This window comes from Vitis vinifera, chromosome 9, assembly GCF_030704535.1.
Source record: "Vitis vinifera cultivar Pinot Noir 40024 chromosome 9, ASM3070453v1".
NCBI lineage: Eukaryota > Viridiplantae > Streptophyta > Magnoliopsida > Vitales > Vitaceae > Vitis > Vitis vinifera.
Genome location: NC_081813.1, coordinates 5,727,079 through 5,742,071, shown reverse-complemented (window position 1 = coordinate 5,742,071; position 14,993 = coordinate 5,727,079). Strand labels below are relative to the sequence as shown.

General features: G+C 33.4%; 2 protein-coding genes across 3 annotated transcripts; one reads left to right on the top strand and one right to left on the bottom strand.

Annotated features, from left to right (window-relative positions):
* The first annotated feature begins 540 nt into the window (after positions 1-540).
* On the top strand, positions 541-7,249 carry LOC100261810 (cytochrome c1-2, heme protein, mitochondrial). 2 transcript variants are annotated; one of them, XM_010656440.3, is made up of 9 exons: positions 541-718; positions 812-844; positions 958-1,016; positions 4,176-4,396; positions 4,836-5,115; positions 5,195-5,266; positions 6,014-6,130; positions 6,222-6,287; positions 6,983-7,249. In XM_010656440.3, exons 1-9 carry the CDS (start codon positions 715-717, stop codon positions 7,097-7,099), a joined length of 969 nt encoding a protein of 322 aa, XP_010654742.1. In that variant the 5' UTR covers positions 541-714; the 3' UTR covers positions 7,100-7,249. The 2 variants fall into 2 exon arrangements, with proteins under 2 accessions (XP_010654742.1, XP_002285312.1); XM_002285276.5 differs by having other exon boundaries at positions 543-718; positions 958-1,025.
* Positions 7,250-9,025: 1,776 nt separating this feature from the next.
* LOC100266996 (GTP-binding nuclear protein Ran-3) lies at positions 9,026-12,394 on the bottom strand. The gene is made up of 8 exons (XM_002285271.3): positions 12,153-12,394; positions 11,945-12,014; positions 11,349-11,405; positions 11,145-11,262; positions 10,634-10,723; positions 10,355-10,534; positions 10,161-10,238; positions 9,026-9,391 (listed from the first exon to the last, which is right to left on the bottom strand). The coding sequence occupies exons 1-8, from the start codon at positions 12,291-12,293 to the stop codon at positions 9,322-9,324; spliced, it is 804 nt and encodes a 267-aa protein (XP_002285307.2). The 5' UTR covers positions 12,294-12,394; the 3' UTR covers positions 9,026-9,321.
* Between the last annotated feature and the right edge of the window lie 2,599 nt (positions 12,395-14,993).

Here is a 14,993-nt window from a genome sequence, read left to right as displayed (position 1 = left end):
AATAATTTTTAAAAATTGTTTATGATTTTTGTAAAATAAATGTCTGTTTAAAAATTTAAAATTATTTTTAAAAATAATTTTTATATTTAATGTTTTATTTTTAATTATTTTATATATTTATATAATTATTTTTTTAAATAATTCTTAAAAAATAAATAAAAATAGTAAAAAATAATTAAAAAAAATATTATCTATTTTTTTTAAAATAAAAAATATATTTTGATTATCAAATATTTTTTATTCTAAAAAATAAAAAATTATTCTTAAAAATGATTTCAATCAACGCCTTCCATAAAATTTTCATATTTAGTATTGATCTAAATAATTTATTATTGTGATTTTACTTTAAAACTCCAAGTGAAAGGGAAAATCATAAATTTTAAAATATATAGAATTAATTATTAACGTTAGCATCATCAAATATTACGAATTGCCAGCATGGAAGCTTTCGGATTTAACGTTAATATTAATTCTATAATTTTATATTAAAAACGATTTTAAATAAATAAATATTGGCACATATATAAATGAAATTCCATTAAAAAATGGCGGCAGGGAGTGGGAGCAGCCCCACCGAGTGACTCGACGAATCGAGAGCCGCTCATTTTCAAGGGCGTTGATTAATCCACTCAACCCTCATCGCTTCCTCTCTCAAAAATTCTCTCTAATCTCTGCTCACTGATCACCTTCACCGTTTCTCTCTCAATCTGAATCATGGGTAAGTAGTTCTTTCTCTCTTCACTCTCTGAATGTTGCTTCGATTTCATCTTTTATTTCCAATTTTAAACTTTTTTTTTTCTTTTTATCCCAGGTTTTGGGAGGAAGATCAGGATCGGAGGCGATGGTACTCATCTAATTTTTTTCGTTTTTTTCTTTTTTCGAAATCTAATTTCATTACTTTCTTAATTCGGCCTTTTTTTCAATAATTTTTTTATCTGAAAATTGGACCCAATTCAGGTTTTTCAGGAATCAACCGTTTTTTCTCGAGGCTCAGTCGCCGCAGATATGATTCTGAGGTCTCCGCTGTAAATAATCTTCTTTTTTCTACCTATCTTTATGTTGTTGATTTGATGATTGAATCTCAGTTGGTGCTTTATGAATTGATATTTGCACTTTAGGGTTCACGTTATCTATTAGTTTTGTTGTCTCCAGTTGTGTTTGGTTTCTGACATTGTCGTATCAGGGTGAAAAACGGATTGATACCTTATAACATATTCCTTCAATTTAGTACTTTAAATTGGCCAAAAGTCAGTTTGATGGGATGAGTTAATAGTGAGAAATTTTCATTTCAATTTTTTGAGGAATTTGATAACAAAACAAGCTAATATTTGCAAGTTTAATAAGTCAAATTTTGTTATCATTTGTCTTGCTGACATGATAAAATAAGGGAAAGTCAGAGGCTGTGGATGGATAACTGGAAGGCAGCTGGGGTCTATGTTGTATACTTGTATGTATAGTTATGTTCACTATGATACGTCAAATATCCCATGTGATGAAAGGTAAAAATCATGTGATTGGGCAGTTCCACTTTGACATTTTTAAGTATGATTAGGAGCCCCTTTCTCAGTTTAATTTTTGTTTAGATTCCAAGATAATAGGAGTACAGTAAGTTCAGGCCATTCTTTTAGGTTTTCTTCGGAACATGGAAAGTATTAGGTAAAGGAGAAAAAAATAGGAAGGAATCCAAAATCTCATGTTTTGTTTACCATGGAGGTTATAAGTGAAAATCAAATATAATAAAGTTTAGGTGTCGTAAGGATGCATTTCTTGTTTTCCAGTTTTAAAAGCAGAAAATGATAGAAACTCCTATATAAAAATGCAAGAACTCTTTGAGACTTACTTTGAAAAGACAGTAACTTATGAAAACTGTTTAAAAAAATTGATGTATTAAAAATTTTTTACTACCTCAACTTTTAAGTTTTTAAAAGTAATTTTTAAGGACAAAAAGTAAATTCATGCTTGTTATATAAGAGTTTCTATATCTTATACAGAATCTACCACCATTTTCTATTTTTATAAGAAAAAATATAGATATATCCAAACAAGCAATTAGTTAAAAACTTATGCATTCTCAAATTCTTTATTTTTTATACAGAAGGGAAAATAAGAGAAATGGATTTGGAGAAGCATGCAAAAATAATTTATCAACTTTAAAACTTTCTTGCTTTTTTTAATTTTCCTTAGCTTTTCCTTTCCTTCCATTTTTCCTCTTTACTTTCTTTCTCATAATTTTTCTTCGAACTTTCCAAGAATCAAATGGAGCCTTAGAGTATGTTTGAAAGCGATCAATGGACAAAGTGCAAACTAAAGTGATAATTTTGATATTTTGTTATTTCTGATAAAATAAAAATAAAAAAATTGATGTTTTGTTATTGGTTACCCTTGGAGAATGAAAGGCCTTCTCAATTATTCAAGACATTGTTTCCTCTACCTGGCTCCCTTAATAGGATAATATAGATATTATTGGGTTTGTAATGTGCACCGATTGACTCTTTACTCCTTTTCATAATTAAGGTTGATGAAAAAGCTGCATCCTAAAAGTTAGCTCCCTCAGAAATATTAAAGAATGACGTTTGCTTTGCGGGAACCAACTCATTAGTGTACCTGATTCATCTAATTGTAAAGGATAAAGGATAGAAGAAATCAGTGATAAGAGAGGAAAAGGATGAGAAATGTGTGTAATTTGAGGTACCTATTAAAAAAAAGGTGTGTAATTTAAGGATCCCCAAATTCGTTTATCCATTGCCCAGCCAGGAGCCTTTAAAAGTATAATAATTTGTAAGTCATCCTCAAAGTGGAGAAGATAATTAGATATTGATATCAATTCCTTGGTGACACTGTATATTAAAATGCTAAGCAGGAACTAGCATTAAAAAACACAGTAATGCCCTCAAGGCTGGACATTTTGAAAACCTCTGCTCCATAATGACATTAGTGATATTTATAATTAATCATAATACATTCAGGAATCAACTGATACCTGAGCTCTCTGCAGGCTTTATGTTAGGATAACAAGTTCATCCTGAACAAAAGGGGGAAAAGGAATGGTTGGTGGATTTAAATTGGGGCAAAATGAAAAAGAAATAGAAATATAGACTGAAAAACAAAGGGATTTATGCACATGTTCATGGTATATTTTGGGTTAAGATAACTATTAATGACTGTAGCCATTCAAAGGGCAAAAATAGGGAAGTTTAAAACATGCTTATCTGACAAAGGACTATATATATATACACATATATATATCTTCCTTCTTTTTGAAAGGCAACAAGGTGTCAACAGATATCTATTGATAGCATTGCATAGCTTGATCATTATCTTTATGTTTAATTAACAAAAAGAGCTAAGAATTAAACATTTGATAAGAAAATGTGATTTAACTGGGTGTCTAGACTCTAGATGAGAAAATAGTCCTCATAAGGTACAGGGTGATAAAATGTTGACATTGATAGGACTAGAGTGTTGATCATGGAAGAGTGTGTTATCTTCCTGGAAGCATCATGGGGGAGATAGATCTGCACATTTGATGGACACAAGTTTATTGGATCATTCTTGAGGATTTGGATTTAGAATGATGGAATTTTGGAGATATTTTCATGCTTCTGAGTTCTGACAGACTTGGGTTGGTTGCATGTCCATGTTTTATCATACATTTTCCATTTGTAGAATCATATTAAATTATTTATTGTAAACATAGATGACACCTTAGTTCATTAGGTCCACCAAGTGTGTGGTTGACTAGGTGTGTCAATCATTTGTTGTGTGGGTGACCATCCATGTCAATTGGTTGGTGTGTGTTTGACCAGCCATAGCTTGGACTTGCCAGGGCTTTGATATTTTGGATGGAAGAAGTGGTTGAACAATGTATGGGTTCCCAATTAGTCATTGGAAAATAATAAGTTTAGTGTTTTGGCTTGGTTCTGTCATGAGTTGGTTGACCGTCTGCTGCCTTTAAATGAGCCGTTAAACCATTGTCAGGATAATAAAATTTGCCAAACCATCCCAGCACGAGGTCTAGTTAGGTTGAACTGGTCCTGGTTTTGTTCCTAATGGTGATCTTCATTTCAGTTGATATATGACAATTTTATAAATCTTGTTACTCTTGGATATATCTTTCTTCCTCTTTTTTTCCTTCTTTCTTTTTTTATTTAACAGGGCTGTAGCATCATTTGTAGGCTCTTCCAGCCCCACCATTACTTATTCTGAAGCAGGACCAAAATGGACCTGGAGTTGCTGGCATTAAATCCCTAAGAGTGCTTGCACTACTTGGGGCAGGTGTTTCAGGCCTTTTGAGCTTTGCAACAATAGCTTCTTCAGATGAGGCTGAACATGGCCTGGCATGTCCAAACTATCCATGGCCTCACAGCGGCATTCTCAGTTCATATGACCATGCTTCGTAAGCAGATTACATCTTATGTTATCTATTACGCAATCTATAGAAAAGTGTCTTGATAGGACTTTGAGAAACTAAACATCGGTTCAAAGGCCTTCCCTTGGGCTTTCCAGCTCTGCCCTATCAACTTTGTTCTGGAAAAATATATCCAATACAGTTTTTTCAGTCTTGAGGAGTGAACAAATTGAACTATGGTTCTGATAATACATTCAGACTTAGGAGAACTTATTGCATTGAGTCAGGTGCAAGCTAGATGCAGTTGACCAGATTTTCTGGTTTTCCCAGTAGTCACTAGGAAATGTCTAAACCTTCCGATTTCCTGATCTCAGTGGTTAAGCTCAGGTTCCTCTATGGAGGAACACATTTATGCAAAAATTCCATCTTAATTTTTCCCATTCTCTCAGTTTTACTTGATACATTTATGCTGATTTTACAAGAACAGGATTCGGCGGGGTCACCAGGTTTACCAGCAAGTTTGTGCTTCTTGCCATTCAATGTCTTTAATTTCATTTCGTGATCTTGTGGGTGTGGCATACACTGAAGAAGAGACGAAGGCTATGGCAGCTGAGATTGAAGTGGATGATGGGCCTAATGATGAAGGTGAGATGTTTACTCGCCCTGGAAAGCTAAGTGATCGTTTTCCTCAGCCTTATGCAAATGAACAAGCAGCTAGATTTGCTAATGGAGGAGCATATCCTCCAGATCTAAGTCTCATCACCAAGGTATTAATTTTGTTATAGATCCCTTGATAGAAGTGAATGGCTGTCCACCCCTACAATAACTGACTCTTTGTCCTCTCAGGCCCGCCACAATGGTCAGAATTATGTATTTGCTCTTTTAACTGGTTACCGTGATCCTCCAGCTGGTGTTTCAGTAAGTTCTTTATCTCAGATTATATATAAACATGTAATAGAACATACCTAGGTACTGAAATCTGAGTTTATCTGCCATATTTTCAGTTATGTGATGATGTCCAGGTTCATGGATATTGCCATGGATTTGAAAGTCGTATACCCATGTCATTCATTCTGATAGAAGAAACTACAGACAGCCCTTTGGAACAATTTTTTTAAAATTTTTTTTTTTTCCTTTTGGTTTCTTTGGTCTCTTGAAAATCTCGAGTCACTGAAGAACTTAAACAGTGGAGTTAAGAAAATGGCTCTCTTCATATCAGCTGTCATCTGTTAGTTTCTGGATGGCACTGAAACACTTAAAACCACGCCTGGTTGGTCCTGTAGTTCAGGAGATAGCAATGAAGGAAAAGGAAAAAGAAAATATATTTGATTTTTTAATCCTGAAACTGCACTATAGCTGAGAAGCAAACACACCAAATGCCATACAAGATCACTTGTAAGATTTTTGCATTAGATGTTAATCAATATCTATTCTATTGCTACAACAGAGAGCAACATACAAATGTTATTGCATGCTATTGAATGTAAAATACTCTTGTAGCTTCTTATGGTAAGCAACATTAACTTCTAACTTTGCAAAAGGGCGAGGAATTATTTTATTTCTAACCGATAATCATCTTGACTTGGGTTTTGTCATCATTTGATTGCTCTTTCTGCATTCTTTTAATGAATGTTCCATCCTGATGTCATTGAACTCTTTCTGTAGATTCGAGACGGGCTGCACTATAATCCTTATTTCCCTGGTGGGGCAATAGCTATGCCCAAAATGCTCATCGATGGTGCTGTTGAGTATGAAGATGGTACCCCTGCCACAGAAGCACAAGTAACATCCTGTGCTTTCAATGTATTTTATTTTGCAAATTTCATACTGAAGGTATGGAAAAACTGATATTCTCATCTTAACGTTGGCACAGATGGGGAAAGATGTTGTCACATTTTTATCATGGGCTGCAGAGCCAGAAATGGAAGAGAGAAAACTGGTAATGTTATATCTCTATCAATCAACAGTTTATGCACAAAGAAAAGATCTTATATCTGAATTCTTATTTTTACTAGTACATTATACTAAAAAATATTTGTACACAATAATATATATATATATATATATATATATATATATATATATATATATATATATAGGGGGACTATTTTCTCCTTTTTGTCTCTGTTAGGAATTGAACCTGAAACCTCTCATATATAGAGATAAGAGAATATTATGATTTTGGTTCACCTGGTTTTCATTTCCTTTTCTTTTTTTGGTTTGGTTAAGATGTTATAAAAGTGTTAACCTTTCCAAAAAAGGTAAAAAAAAAAAAAAGGATGTTACAAAAGTTTTGCAGTCATCAAATGAGTTACTCCAATGATCTTAATTGGATCCTCAGAGAAAGGGTCCCTTAGAAAAGTAGGTCAGACCATTAGATGCACTTTATCTTAATTGGACTCAAGACATTCTTCAAATAAAAGAGCTGTTCTATTTATGCATCCCTAACCATCCATCTCAAACTGTGTGACTTATCACTTTCCTTATCTCCAAGAAAAATGGTAACATAATCTTGGAGTTGCCATCTATCAATTATTAGAAATGGGAATCGAGATGGATTATTTGTGAAAAAGAGCATTTTTTTCCAAGTAACAATAACTATTTCTAACCAAATTTGGCTTTTAAAAAATGCAGATGGGATTTAAATGGATATTTGTGTTGTCACTTGCACTTCTCCAAGCAGCTTACTACCGACGCCTAAAATGGTCAATCTTCAAGTCCCGTAAGCTGATTGTCGATGTTGTCAACTGATCTCCTGTCTATTTTGTTTAATTTATGTATGTATTTGAGAGAATTGGAATTTGTAATAATGACTCTAGTAGATGATCTAGGTTTTTATTTTTCATTCAAGTTAAAATGATCTAGACAGTGAATGGCTATGGAAATTAGTTTCTGCTGCAACTAATACTTTTTGAGGAAAGAATAAGCTGCTGCCATATGTGAAATATTGGTAGTCCTGAAAATATTTTGAAATTTTGACCCAAATCGTTGCTTGAATTGTTAATTTTAGAGAAGATGCTCATCTCTAAGGTTTTATTCCTACCAGAAGCTGCTCTCTTACCAAATTAAAGCAAATAACAAAGGTAGATTCTATGTCACTTTGATTTATCTGGGTCATCATCTCTTTTAACTAGTTGCCATCGCAAAAGTCAGTTCATCCTTTCATCCACCATGTGCAGCAATTAGTTAAGCATATGAAAAGCGCTTCCTTGGAGAAGCGACAAGAGTAATGTTCAATTTTATTTTATTTTTAATATCCTTCTGTTATTCCTAAATTTCTCTGCCAAATTTGATACCATGCAATATTATCTTTTGCAAAATGAGGGACTTTTGTGCTAGGAGTGTCAACAAGCTAAAGAGTTGGATTGGAAGTTGCAGTATTACTCCTTTTTCTTATTGTTATTGAACGTTTTTGTGCTTTTTCCCCAAAGAAAAAATGAAGGGTAGACCATGCATGGTATACTGCCATACAAAGAGAACATTACCGATGGTAATGGTGGTGGCCTTGTTGGGGGGGGGGGGGAGGAGTAGGGTGGGTTGAGTGGTATTGATGGTGTAGCAGGTGGCAGCGGAGGTTCTGTTACCACTTACCAGGCGGTCTTGGCAGTGCTGTGGTAGGTACAGCATATTTGCTGTCTCAATAATTTGTCTCACTACGTGCTCCAAGAAAGTTGTGTAGTCGAGGCAATGCAATGGGTGTTCTCAATCGTAGGCTCTGTAGCAGAGCCCCTTTTGCCCAAAATCTTGACATGGGTTTAACTGGCAATTACCAAGGATTCTTCTCGCTATTGATTTGGCTAGTATCTCAATGATCTGGCTACTTGCTGTATAATCCTTTCCCTGAAAACTCTACTGGAGTTAAAGGGGCAGTCTGAGGGTTGCAATTATTTGAATGGGTATACACCTTTACAACTTTGTCCATGTATAAGGGGTTGGTCTTTGGGTTATAATTATTATTTTAAAAATAAAAAATTAAGCAAGACGAGTGCAGGATATGTATATTCATAGTGGAGTTGTGAATCTTCTGATCCATTTAGTAAAATTGGAATAAAGTTGTGAATCTTCTGATCCATAGCCTGTTTTGTTTAGGGCCCTCTTGGTGACTTCTAATGAACTCTTGTTTGCCTATTGACTCAATAAGGATTGATATGGGGACAAATGATGAATCACTCAAGCTGCTTTTCCTAATACCTGATTCCGTTTGTCTGAAACAAGGGCCGAAAGGACCTAACCCAAGTGCTTAAACAAATAGTTTGCCTCGGACACCCAAGAGCCTGTTTCACAACGTTTTTCTAAAACAGTTTTTAATTCTTAAACATAATCTTCAATTGTTTTCAAAAAAATTGAAAACAAAACTCTATTAAGGAATAATTCCGAAAAATATTTTGTCAAAGATCTGCCCAGTTTCCGAGTTAAAAAACTATTCTCTCTTGAATTTTCAAGAACAGTCACCAAACCAAACCCCACTCGTCCGGTTAAAAAATGAGCACCCATCATGGACACTCATTCGGGTTGCCTCAAATGAACGCCATATTAGGTTGCTGTCTTTCCACTATCAGCTTATCTAAGAACTTCTTCCCAAAATTGAGAATTGCAGGAAATATTGACCTCTCCCAAGTGTTTTTGGTGATTTTAGTCGAGTAACTCGTAGCAACATAATTTTTAGCTTTGAACAAATTTGGCTAAAATAAAAAGGTAAATATAATCAGAGCAAAATTTTTTAATCAAATAGTTCCCTCCAAGTAGAAGGGAGATGAAAGAAGCAAAGATACTTATATATCAATCTGTAAAACACAACACTCTAGGGACCAAAGCAGAGGCACTATTCCCCAGTGTTCTGAACCACCAAAGGCCAACCAATCCAAACAATAAGCAACAGCAGCAGGCAGCATACATTGTAGAGAATTCCCCAGGACCAAAACCTACTTCTAACTTTCTGAAAGAATCAATTTGGATAAAGCTTCTACAGTCACTTAATCAAATGCATCATCATCATCATCAGGAAGGGGCTGTGCTGCAGCTGCCATTAATTCAGCTTCATGCCTGCAAAAAATACCAAATGTTACAACTAATTATCTTGGAGGAAATACAGTTCAATGTGATTTCTCATCTTTGTACATTCAAAATATGTTCTTCCACAAATATTGTTTGCACATATAATCAAAATCCTGTATCAATTCTGAAAAACAACCTTTTTTTCTCAATCAATTTAATATTATAGAAAAACAAATAAATAAATGTTTGTACCATCACATTTGTATTCGAACAATACACAATACACAACTACCCTATAACAATCAATGTAAATAGCACTGAAAACATCCATCACAGGGTGCTAACTTACCGACTAATCAAATAATTGACGGCAAATATCTGATTTAACTACATGTAAGCTTTTGTTCAATATACAAATACCTCTTTCTAGTATTGTAAATCAGAATAAATTACAGAATTCTAATTGTGAACTACAGAACCAAGGTCGTTTATAGACAAATATGAGCCAGTAGAGATTAAAAGCTTAAATTATATGATTATATATTCTATAGAAATAGAGATAAGATAAGGAAAAACTAAAAAGACTACATTGGCATTGGCATCATTAAGTAAAATGAGGTAATGGTTTCTCACTTCAGTTTAAACGAATATAAACATTTAGTTTTAATTGATCACAGATGTTCTTGTAATTCTAAGAACAGTGAACTCTATTCCAAAACACCTAACAACAGAAGCAAGGATATGGTAAATATTGCAAAGAGAGTGCAATGATCACAAGTATCACAAATCAATATATATAAACAATGTTATCACTTACTGTTGTTGTGCAGCCATGTCAATTTGCACTTCTGGTGGAGCAAGAGCAGGTGACTCAACAAAGTGGAGGTTTGCGTCCCTGCAGCATGTAGTGAATGATTAACCATAAATAACAAAGAATTACATAGTGTAGAACAATGAAACAGGACAAATAACAAAGGGAAATTAATGACTTCTTAACAATTTTTCAATTACCCAGCAAGCTTCCTGGCAAGATACAAGAAAGGCTTCTCAAAGTTGTAGTTGCTCTTTGCAGAAATCTCATAGTACTGAAGATTCTTCTTCCTGTGAAATGTGACCTGCTTCGCTTTCACCTGCCTGTTCTTAACATCAACCTTATTTCCGCATAGAACAATTGGGATATTCTCACACACCCTGACATTATGACAGAAAATCAATTTAAATTTACCAGTGAAATATCCTTACTATATGATACAATATAATGAATAAACAAGGGCACACACAAAAAAGAACCTGCAGAGATCCCTATGCCATGTGGGAACATTCTTGTAGGTCAATCGAGCAGTGACGTCAAACATTATTATGGCACATTGCCCATGAATACTGCATATACGGAATTTACATACCATTATTATGATGTATATGAAAAAGCAATGTTAACTAACAAATAAGACATGTATTAAAGATGAATTTTAGATGACTTCAAAACATGTTCCAGCCATGTTCTTCCACCAGTAAAGGTAGAATCTTTTGCAAGACTCACTAATACAAGTGTCATAAACACTTATTGAAATATAAGTGAGGACTCTGTACTATCATCGCCCATAAGGTAACTACTTCCAATCTAAATCATTGTAGATCAGTTCTTTACTTGAAACCCTCAAACAACTTTTCCCAACCAAGGAAAGAGGAAAGAATAAATAGAACAAAGAGGCAGAATATCTTCCAAAATATAGTTTGTTAATTCCATAAATTCCCAATTAACCAAAAAACACAAGAACGAAACTTGATGGCGACAACTTACTAGTAGCCATCTCTTAGCCCTCCAAACTTCTCTTGCCCAGCTGTATCCCAGCAATAAAACCTGATCTTACCACAATTTGTGAAGAAGTCCAATGGGTGGACTTCAACACCAATTGTTGCTGCAAAATAGAGATTTCAAATATATGTCAATATATAATAACCAGAAGCACACAATGAAGGATTCAAACAAATCATAATAGCTTACGCTCATATTTCTTCTCAAACTCTCCAGTAAGATGCCGCTTGACAAAGGTGGTTTTCCCTGAAGCAGTACAATTGAGATAAATCACATTGATGTTGAATAAACAAGATTTCAATTGAAAGCCTTGAAGAGAATAGACAAACAAAAAGCAGATCTAAACCCCAAATCCCCACTTTCTTGTTAGTAAAACGTGGAAAAGAAAATCTTGAATTTTATTTTCATGCTGATCGGGTATCCCGGGGAATGAAAAACTAATTTGTTCATTTTTCCACATCACAACAATAATAACATAAGATATAAGAATTTTTTTTCAAATAGTTCAACGTTTAAAAAAAAGATCTCGAAACCTCATAACCCTCCACTGATTGCTGAGAAAAAAAATGAGTACATGATTTAAAAAACCACACACACAAGCAAAGTTTGAACCTTTAAGCTTGTACTACTTTCTTTCCCTGTAATCCGGTAAGAAAAACAGAGATTTTTCCCATTACCCGATTCCCAAACAGTGTCAAGAATCCAATATTTAAAATCGTAATATTCCAACACTTTCTGGCCAACCAAACATAGCATAACATTTTTTAGATAAAACAAAATTATACCTGTGCCACCGTCACCGACGATGACGAGCTTGAAGCTCGGGTAATCAACAGTCTGCTGATTCGGAAGTGCCTAAACCAAACCAAACAATCAAAAACAGCAGCCGATCAGATCATGAAAAAATTAGATTTAACAAAAAAAAACAAAAAAAAAAAAACTAACCCTAACCCTAGATTGAAAATAAAAGATCAAGAGGGAGGAGGAGGTCACCATATGAATGAAGAGAGAGAAAGAGAGACGGAGAGATGAGTGAGAATTTGAATTGCGTTTGTAGATAGAGAGAAGGGTTTTGATAGTAGATAAATAGAAGCGGTGGGCTTGAGGTTTGGCTTTTGTTTGACGCGATTGCATGAGCCGTTGGATCGAATCCCGCTTCAAAACGCCGCTTGAATTTGAACCCTACACGTGGTCCGATATCCGCTTCTACTTTTTTAATAGGGTTTTATGTAGGGCACAAACAGAGCAGAAGTTCTGGGATTTTGGTGTCGGATTCCCATTCCGTCTAAAGCCTGATATTTGAACTGAATTTTTCATTCCATTTGCCCCACATTTCCCACTTTTATTTTTTCTCTCTCTTTTTCTTTTCATTTTTTAAAATTTTGTTTCCATTTTTGTACAATACTGGAAAATACTTTGTTATCCCAATTGTTTTGTCTCACTTTTTCCGTTTTTTCAAATAGGCTTTAGGGTTTTTTTTTATCAAGGGAAAAAGAATTATTATATTTGATTTTATTATACATTTTCCTATTATTTTATTTTGATATAAAAAAATTAAATAAGTTAAATGAGTTTGAAAAAATATATAAAAATAATTTATCAACTTTAAATCTACTTTTTTATTTTTTTCTCCCTTTACTTTTTCTTTCTATTTTATTTCTTTCATATTTTCCTTCAAAATTTTCGGTAATCAAACATAGCCTTAAAATAGATATTATAAGTGAATTAGATTAGTTAGTTTAGATTAATAATTTTATTTCAAATATTACTACATCTAACTCTACATACTTTCTAAGATTTATACTAGCTTTGAACACTGAAAATCATCATTAATTCATACAAAAAGGTCATAAGTATGATCAAGTTTGTTTGGGTGAATAATAGCATAAAAAATGAAAGTTGGGTTTTATTAGAATATGTAGGTCTAATGGATTCAAAAAAATAAGTTCTATGAAGAACCAACCCAAAGAAGTGGTTAAAGGCTTTGAGCGCTCAAACAATCTGAGGTGCTCAATGTCAACCCAAGGTTTCCCTGTTGTATATTTTGATGATTGCAAAATAAGGTTGAAGTGACTAATGAGATTATTAAGTTCTAGGATGTTAGTTTATTTAAATATTATTGACAAGTCAAGAGCAAAATGAAGATCACAAAGGTATCGTAAGGATATCAACAAATTGAAGACACTTGGGATTATATTTTGTAATTTCGAATGGTGCATTAAGTGTTTATCGCATTTTATTTACCTTTTAAAGCACAAAACTCATTCATAAGGTTCTTAAAGCTAGTTTTCTTCATTTATAAATTGGATGAAAATTTCTTTAAGAAAAACCTAAACTTGGTCAAAAACATTTCGAAAAAGCTTTTTTAAAATGTGTTAGTAGAAGTCTCATCAGTTAATCCCCTTAATTTAAGCTTAAACTTTCATTTTTCTCAAAACTATGAAGGAAGCATGGGTATCAATCATTAAGTGACCTTTGAGTTGTTTTTCCACATTTTTGAAATGATTGTTTATTTAGTTAAGAATCTTAATTAGTTGGCAACCGAACTCAATCGATTGAGCTTTACAAGCTCCCATAACTACCTATCGTATCTTCTTACCACCAACAAGTAGCATAACAGTTGATTGTCTAGGCCAATTGATCAAGGGAAATCATGTCTATATGACTAATTTCCTAACGCATCTCATTCAAACTTCATTTATTGCTAAAATGGTACCTTGAATTTACTGTTCATCAATCCTAAGAGCTATCACATTGTCTTTTGAATGAAAATTGGACTAAAACTTATATACCCTAATGCACCATTATCAACCCTAGCTTATCATTGTATTTCTTGCGGTGCAACTTATTGTTGGGTTGTTGTAATATCATCCCTTTGAATTGTAAGTTATGAAATAGTTTAAGAGTGAAACATCCCTTAAGTGGAAATTATAAAAGGTTTTTCAAAACCAAGAATCTAAGTGTAAAGTTGATTAAAGCTTAGTTGAATTCTTAGAAGACTAATAGAACCCTATGTTTGGTTTTAGGGCTTGAGAAGAGTGAACATAGGTCAAGATTATGTCAAACAACTATAAAACACTGTTTGCATCTCTTTTTTTTATTACCTTTTAATCCCCATTATCTTTAATATTATTTATTTTGTCATTTCACATTATTAAGAGTTAAAATTTGTTAAAATTGACCAATACTCAATTTACCCCTCTTTCGGGTGTATAGTTAGGAAGAATTAGTTAGACTTCACACTCAAGTGGTCCTTATGAGGACTTAAGAGCTCAAGACCACTTTTGCATATTTTTGTTAATTTTTATTTTGACTTTTTTCTTGTCACCAACCTAGCATACTAGGGTTTTTAGAGTATTAATATACTTTATTTTGTTGAATGAGAGACATGTGGGGTAACATTATTTCCATTATACTTTGTACATTCTCAATACTCTCCAAAGTCTCATTCTTGATCAAGACTAGCTTGTGATGGTTGATTGCATCCCCTCAAGTTGTTAACTAGTTCACTAAGGAGCATAAAGTGTTGTGTCATAGGCATATGAAAACAAGTGTAAGTGTTGGCAAGACCCTTGGAAGAATTTAACATTTGGTCAAAGTAAATTTGTATTTTGGATCTCTTATTTTTAATGAATATACTCTATAATAGATTCTATACGTGATTTTTACATTTATAGAGTTTCTGATAAACTCGGTAGGTGGTTTTCCACGTAGATCATGTGTCTATTATGGGATTAAATTTTATTTTTTATTTTTAAATATTTCATAATTGATCTGAGAAAATTACCATTGTGAAAAAAAAATTTGATTTTGTTTAGATTGAAATCAACTCCC

What these genes read in the sequence shown, in the direction of transcription:
- LOC100261810 (XM_002285276.5), top strand. An exon ending in ATGATTCTGAGGTCTCCGCT is followed by an intron (nt 1,026 to 4,175) that starts GTAAATAATCTT and finishes CATCATTTGTAG; the next exon opens with GCTCTTCCAGCCCCACCATT. An exon ending in ATCCTCCAGCTGGTGTTTCA is followed by an intron (nt 5,267 to 6,013) that starts GTAAGTTCTTTA and finishes CTCTTTCTGTAG; the next exon opens with ATTCGAGACGGGCTGCACTA.
- LOC100266996 (XM_002285271.3), bottom strand. Translation starts at nt 12,293, where the DNA reads ATGCAATCGCGTCAAACAAAAGCCAAACCTCAAGCCCACCGCTTCTAT. An exon ending in TGGCATAGGGATCTCTGCAG is followed by an intron (nt 10,535 to 10,633) that starts GTTCTTTTTTGT and finishes TCATAATGTCAG; the next exon opens with GGTGTGTGAGAATATCCCAA. An exon ending in CTTGCCAGGAAGCTTGCTGG is followed by an intron (nt 10,239 to 10,354) that starts GTAATTGAAAAA and finishes TACATGCTGCAG; the next exon opens with GGACGCAAACCTCCACTTTG.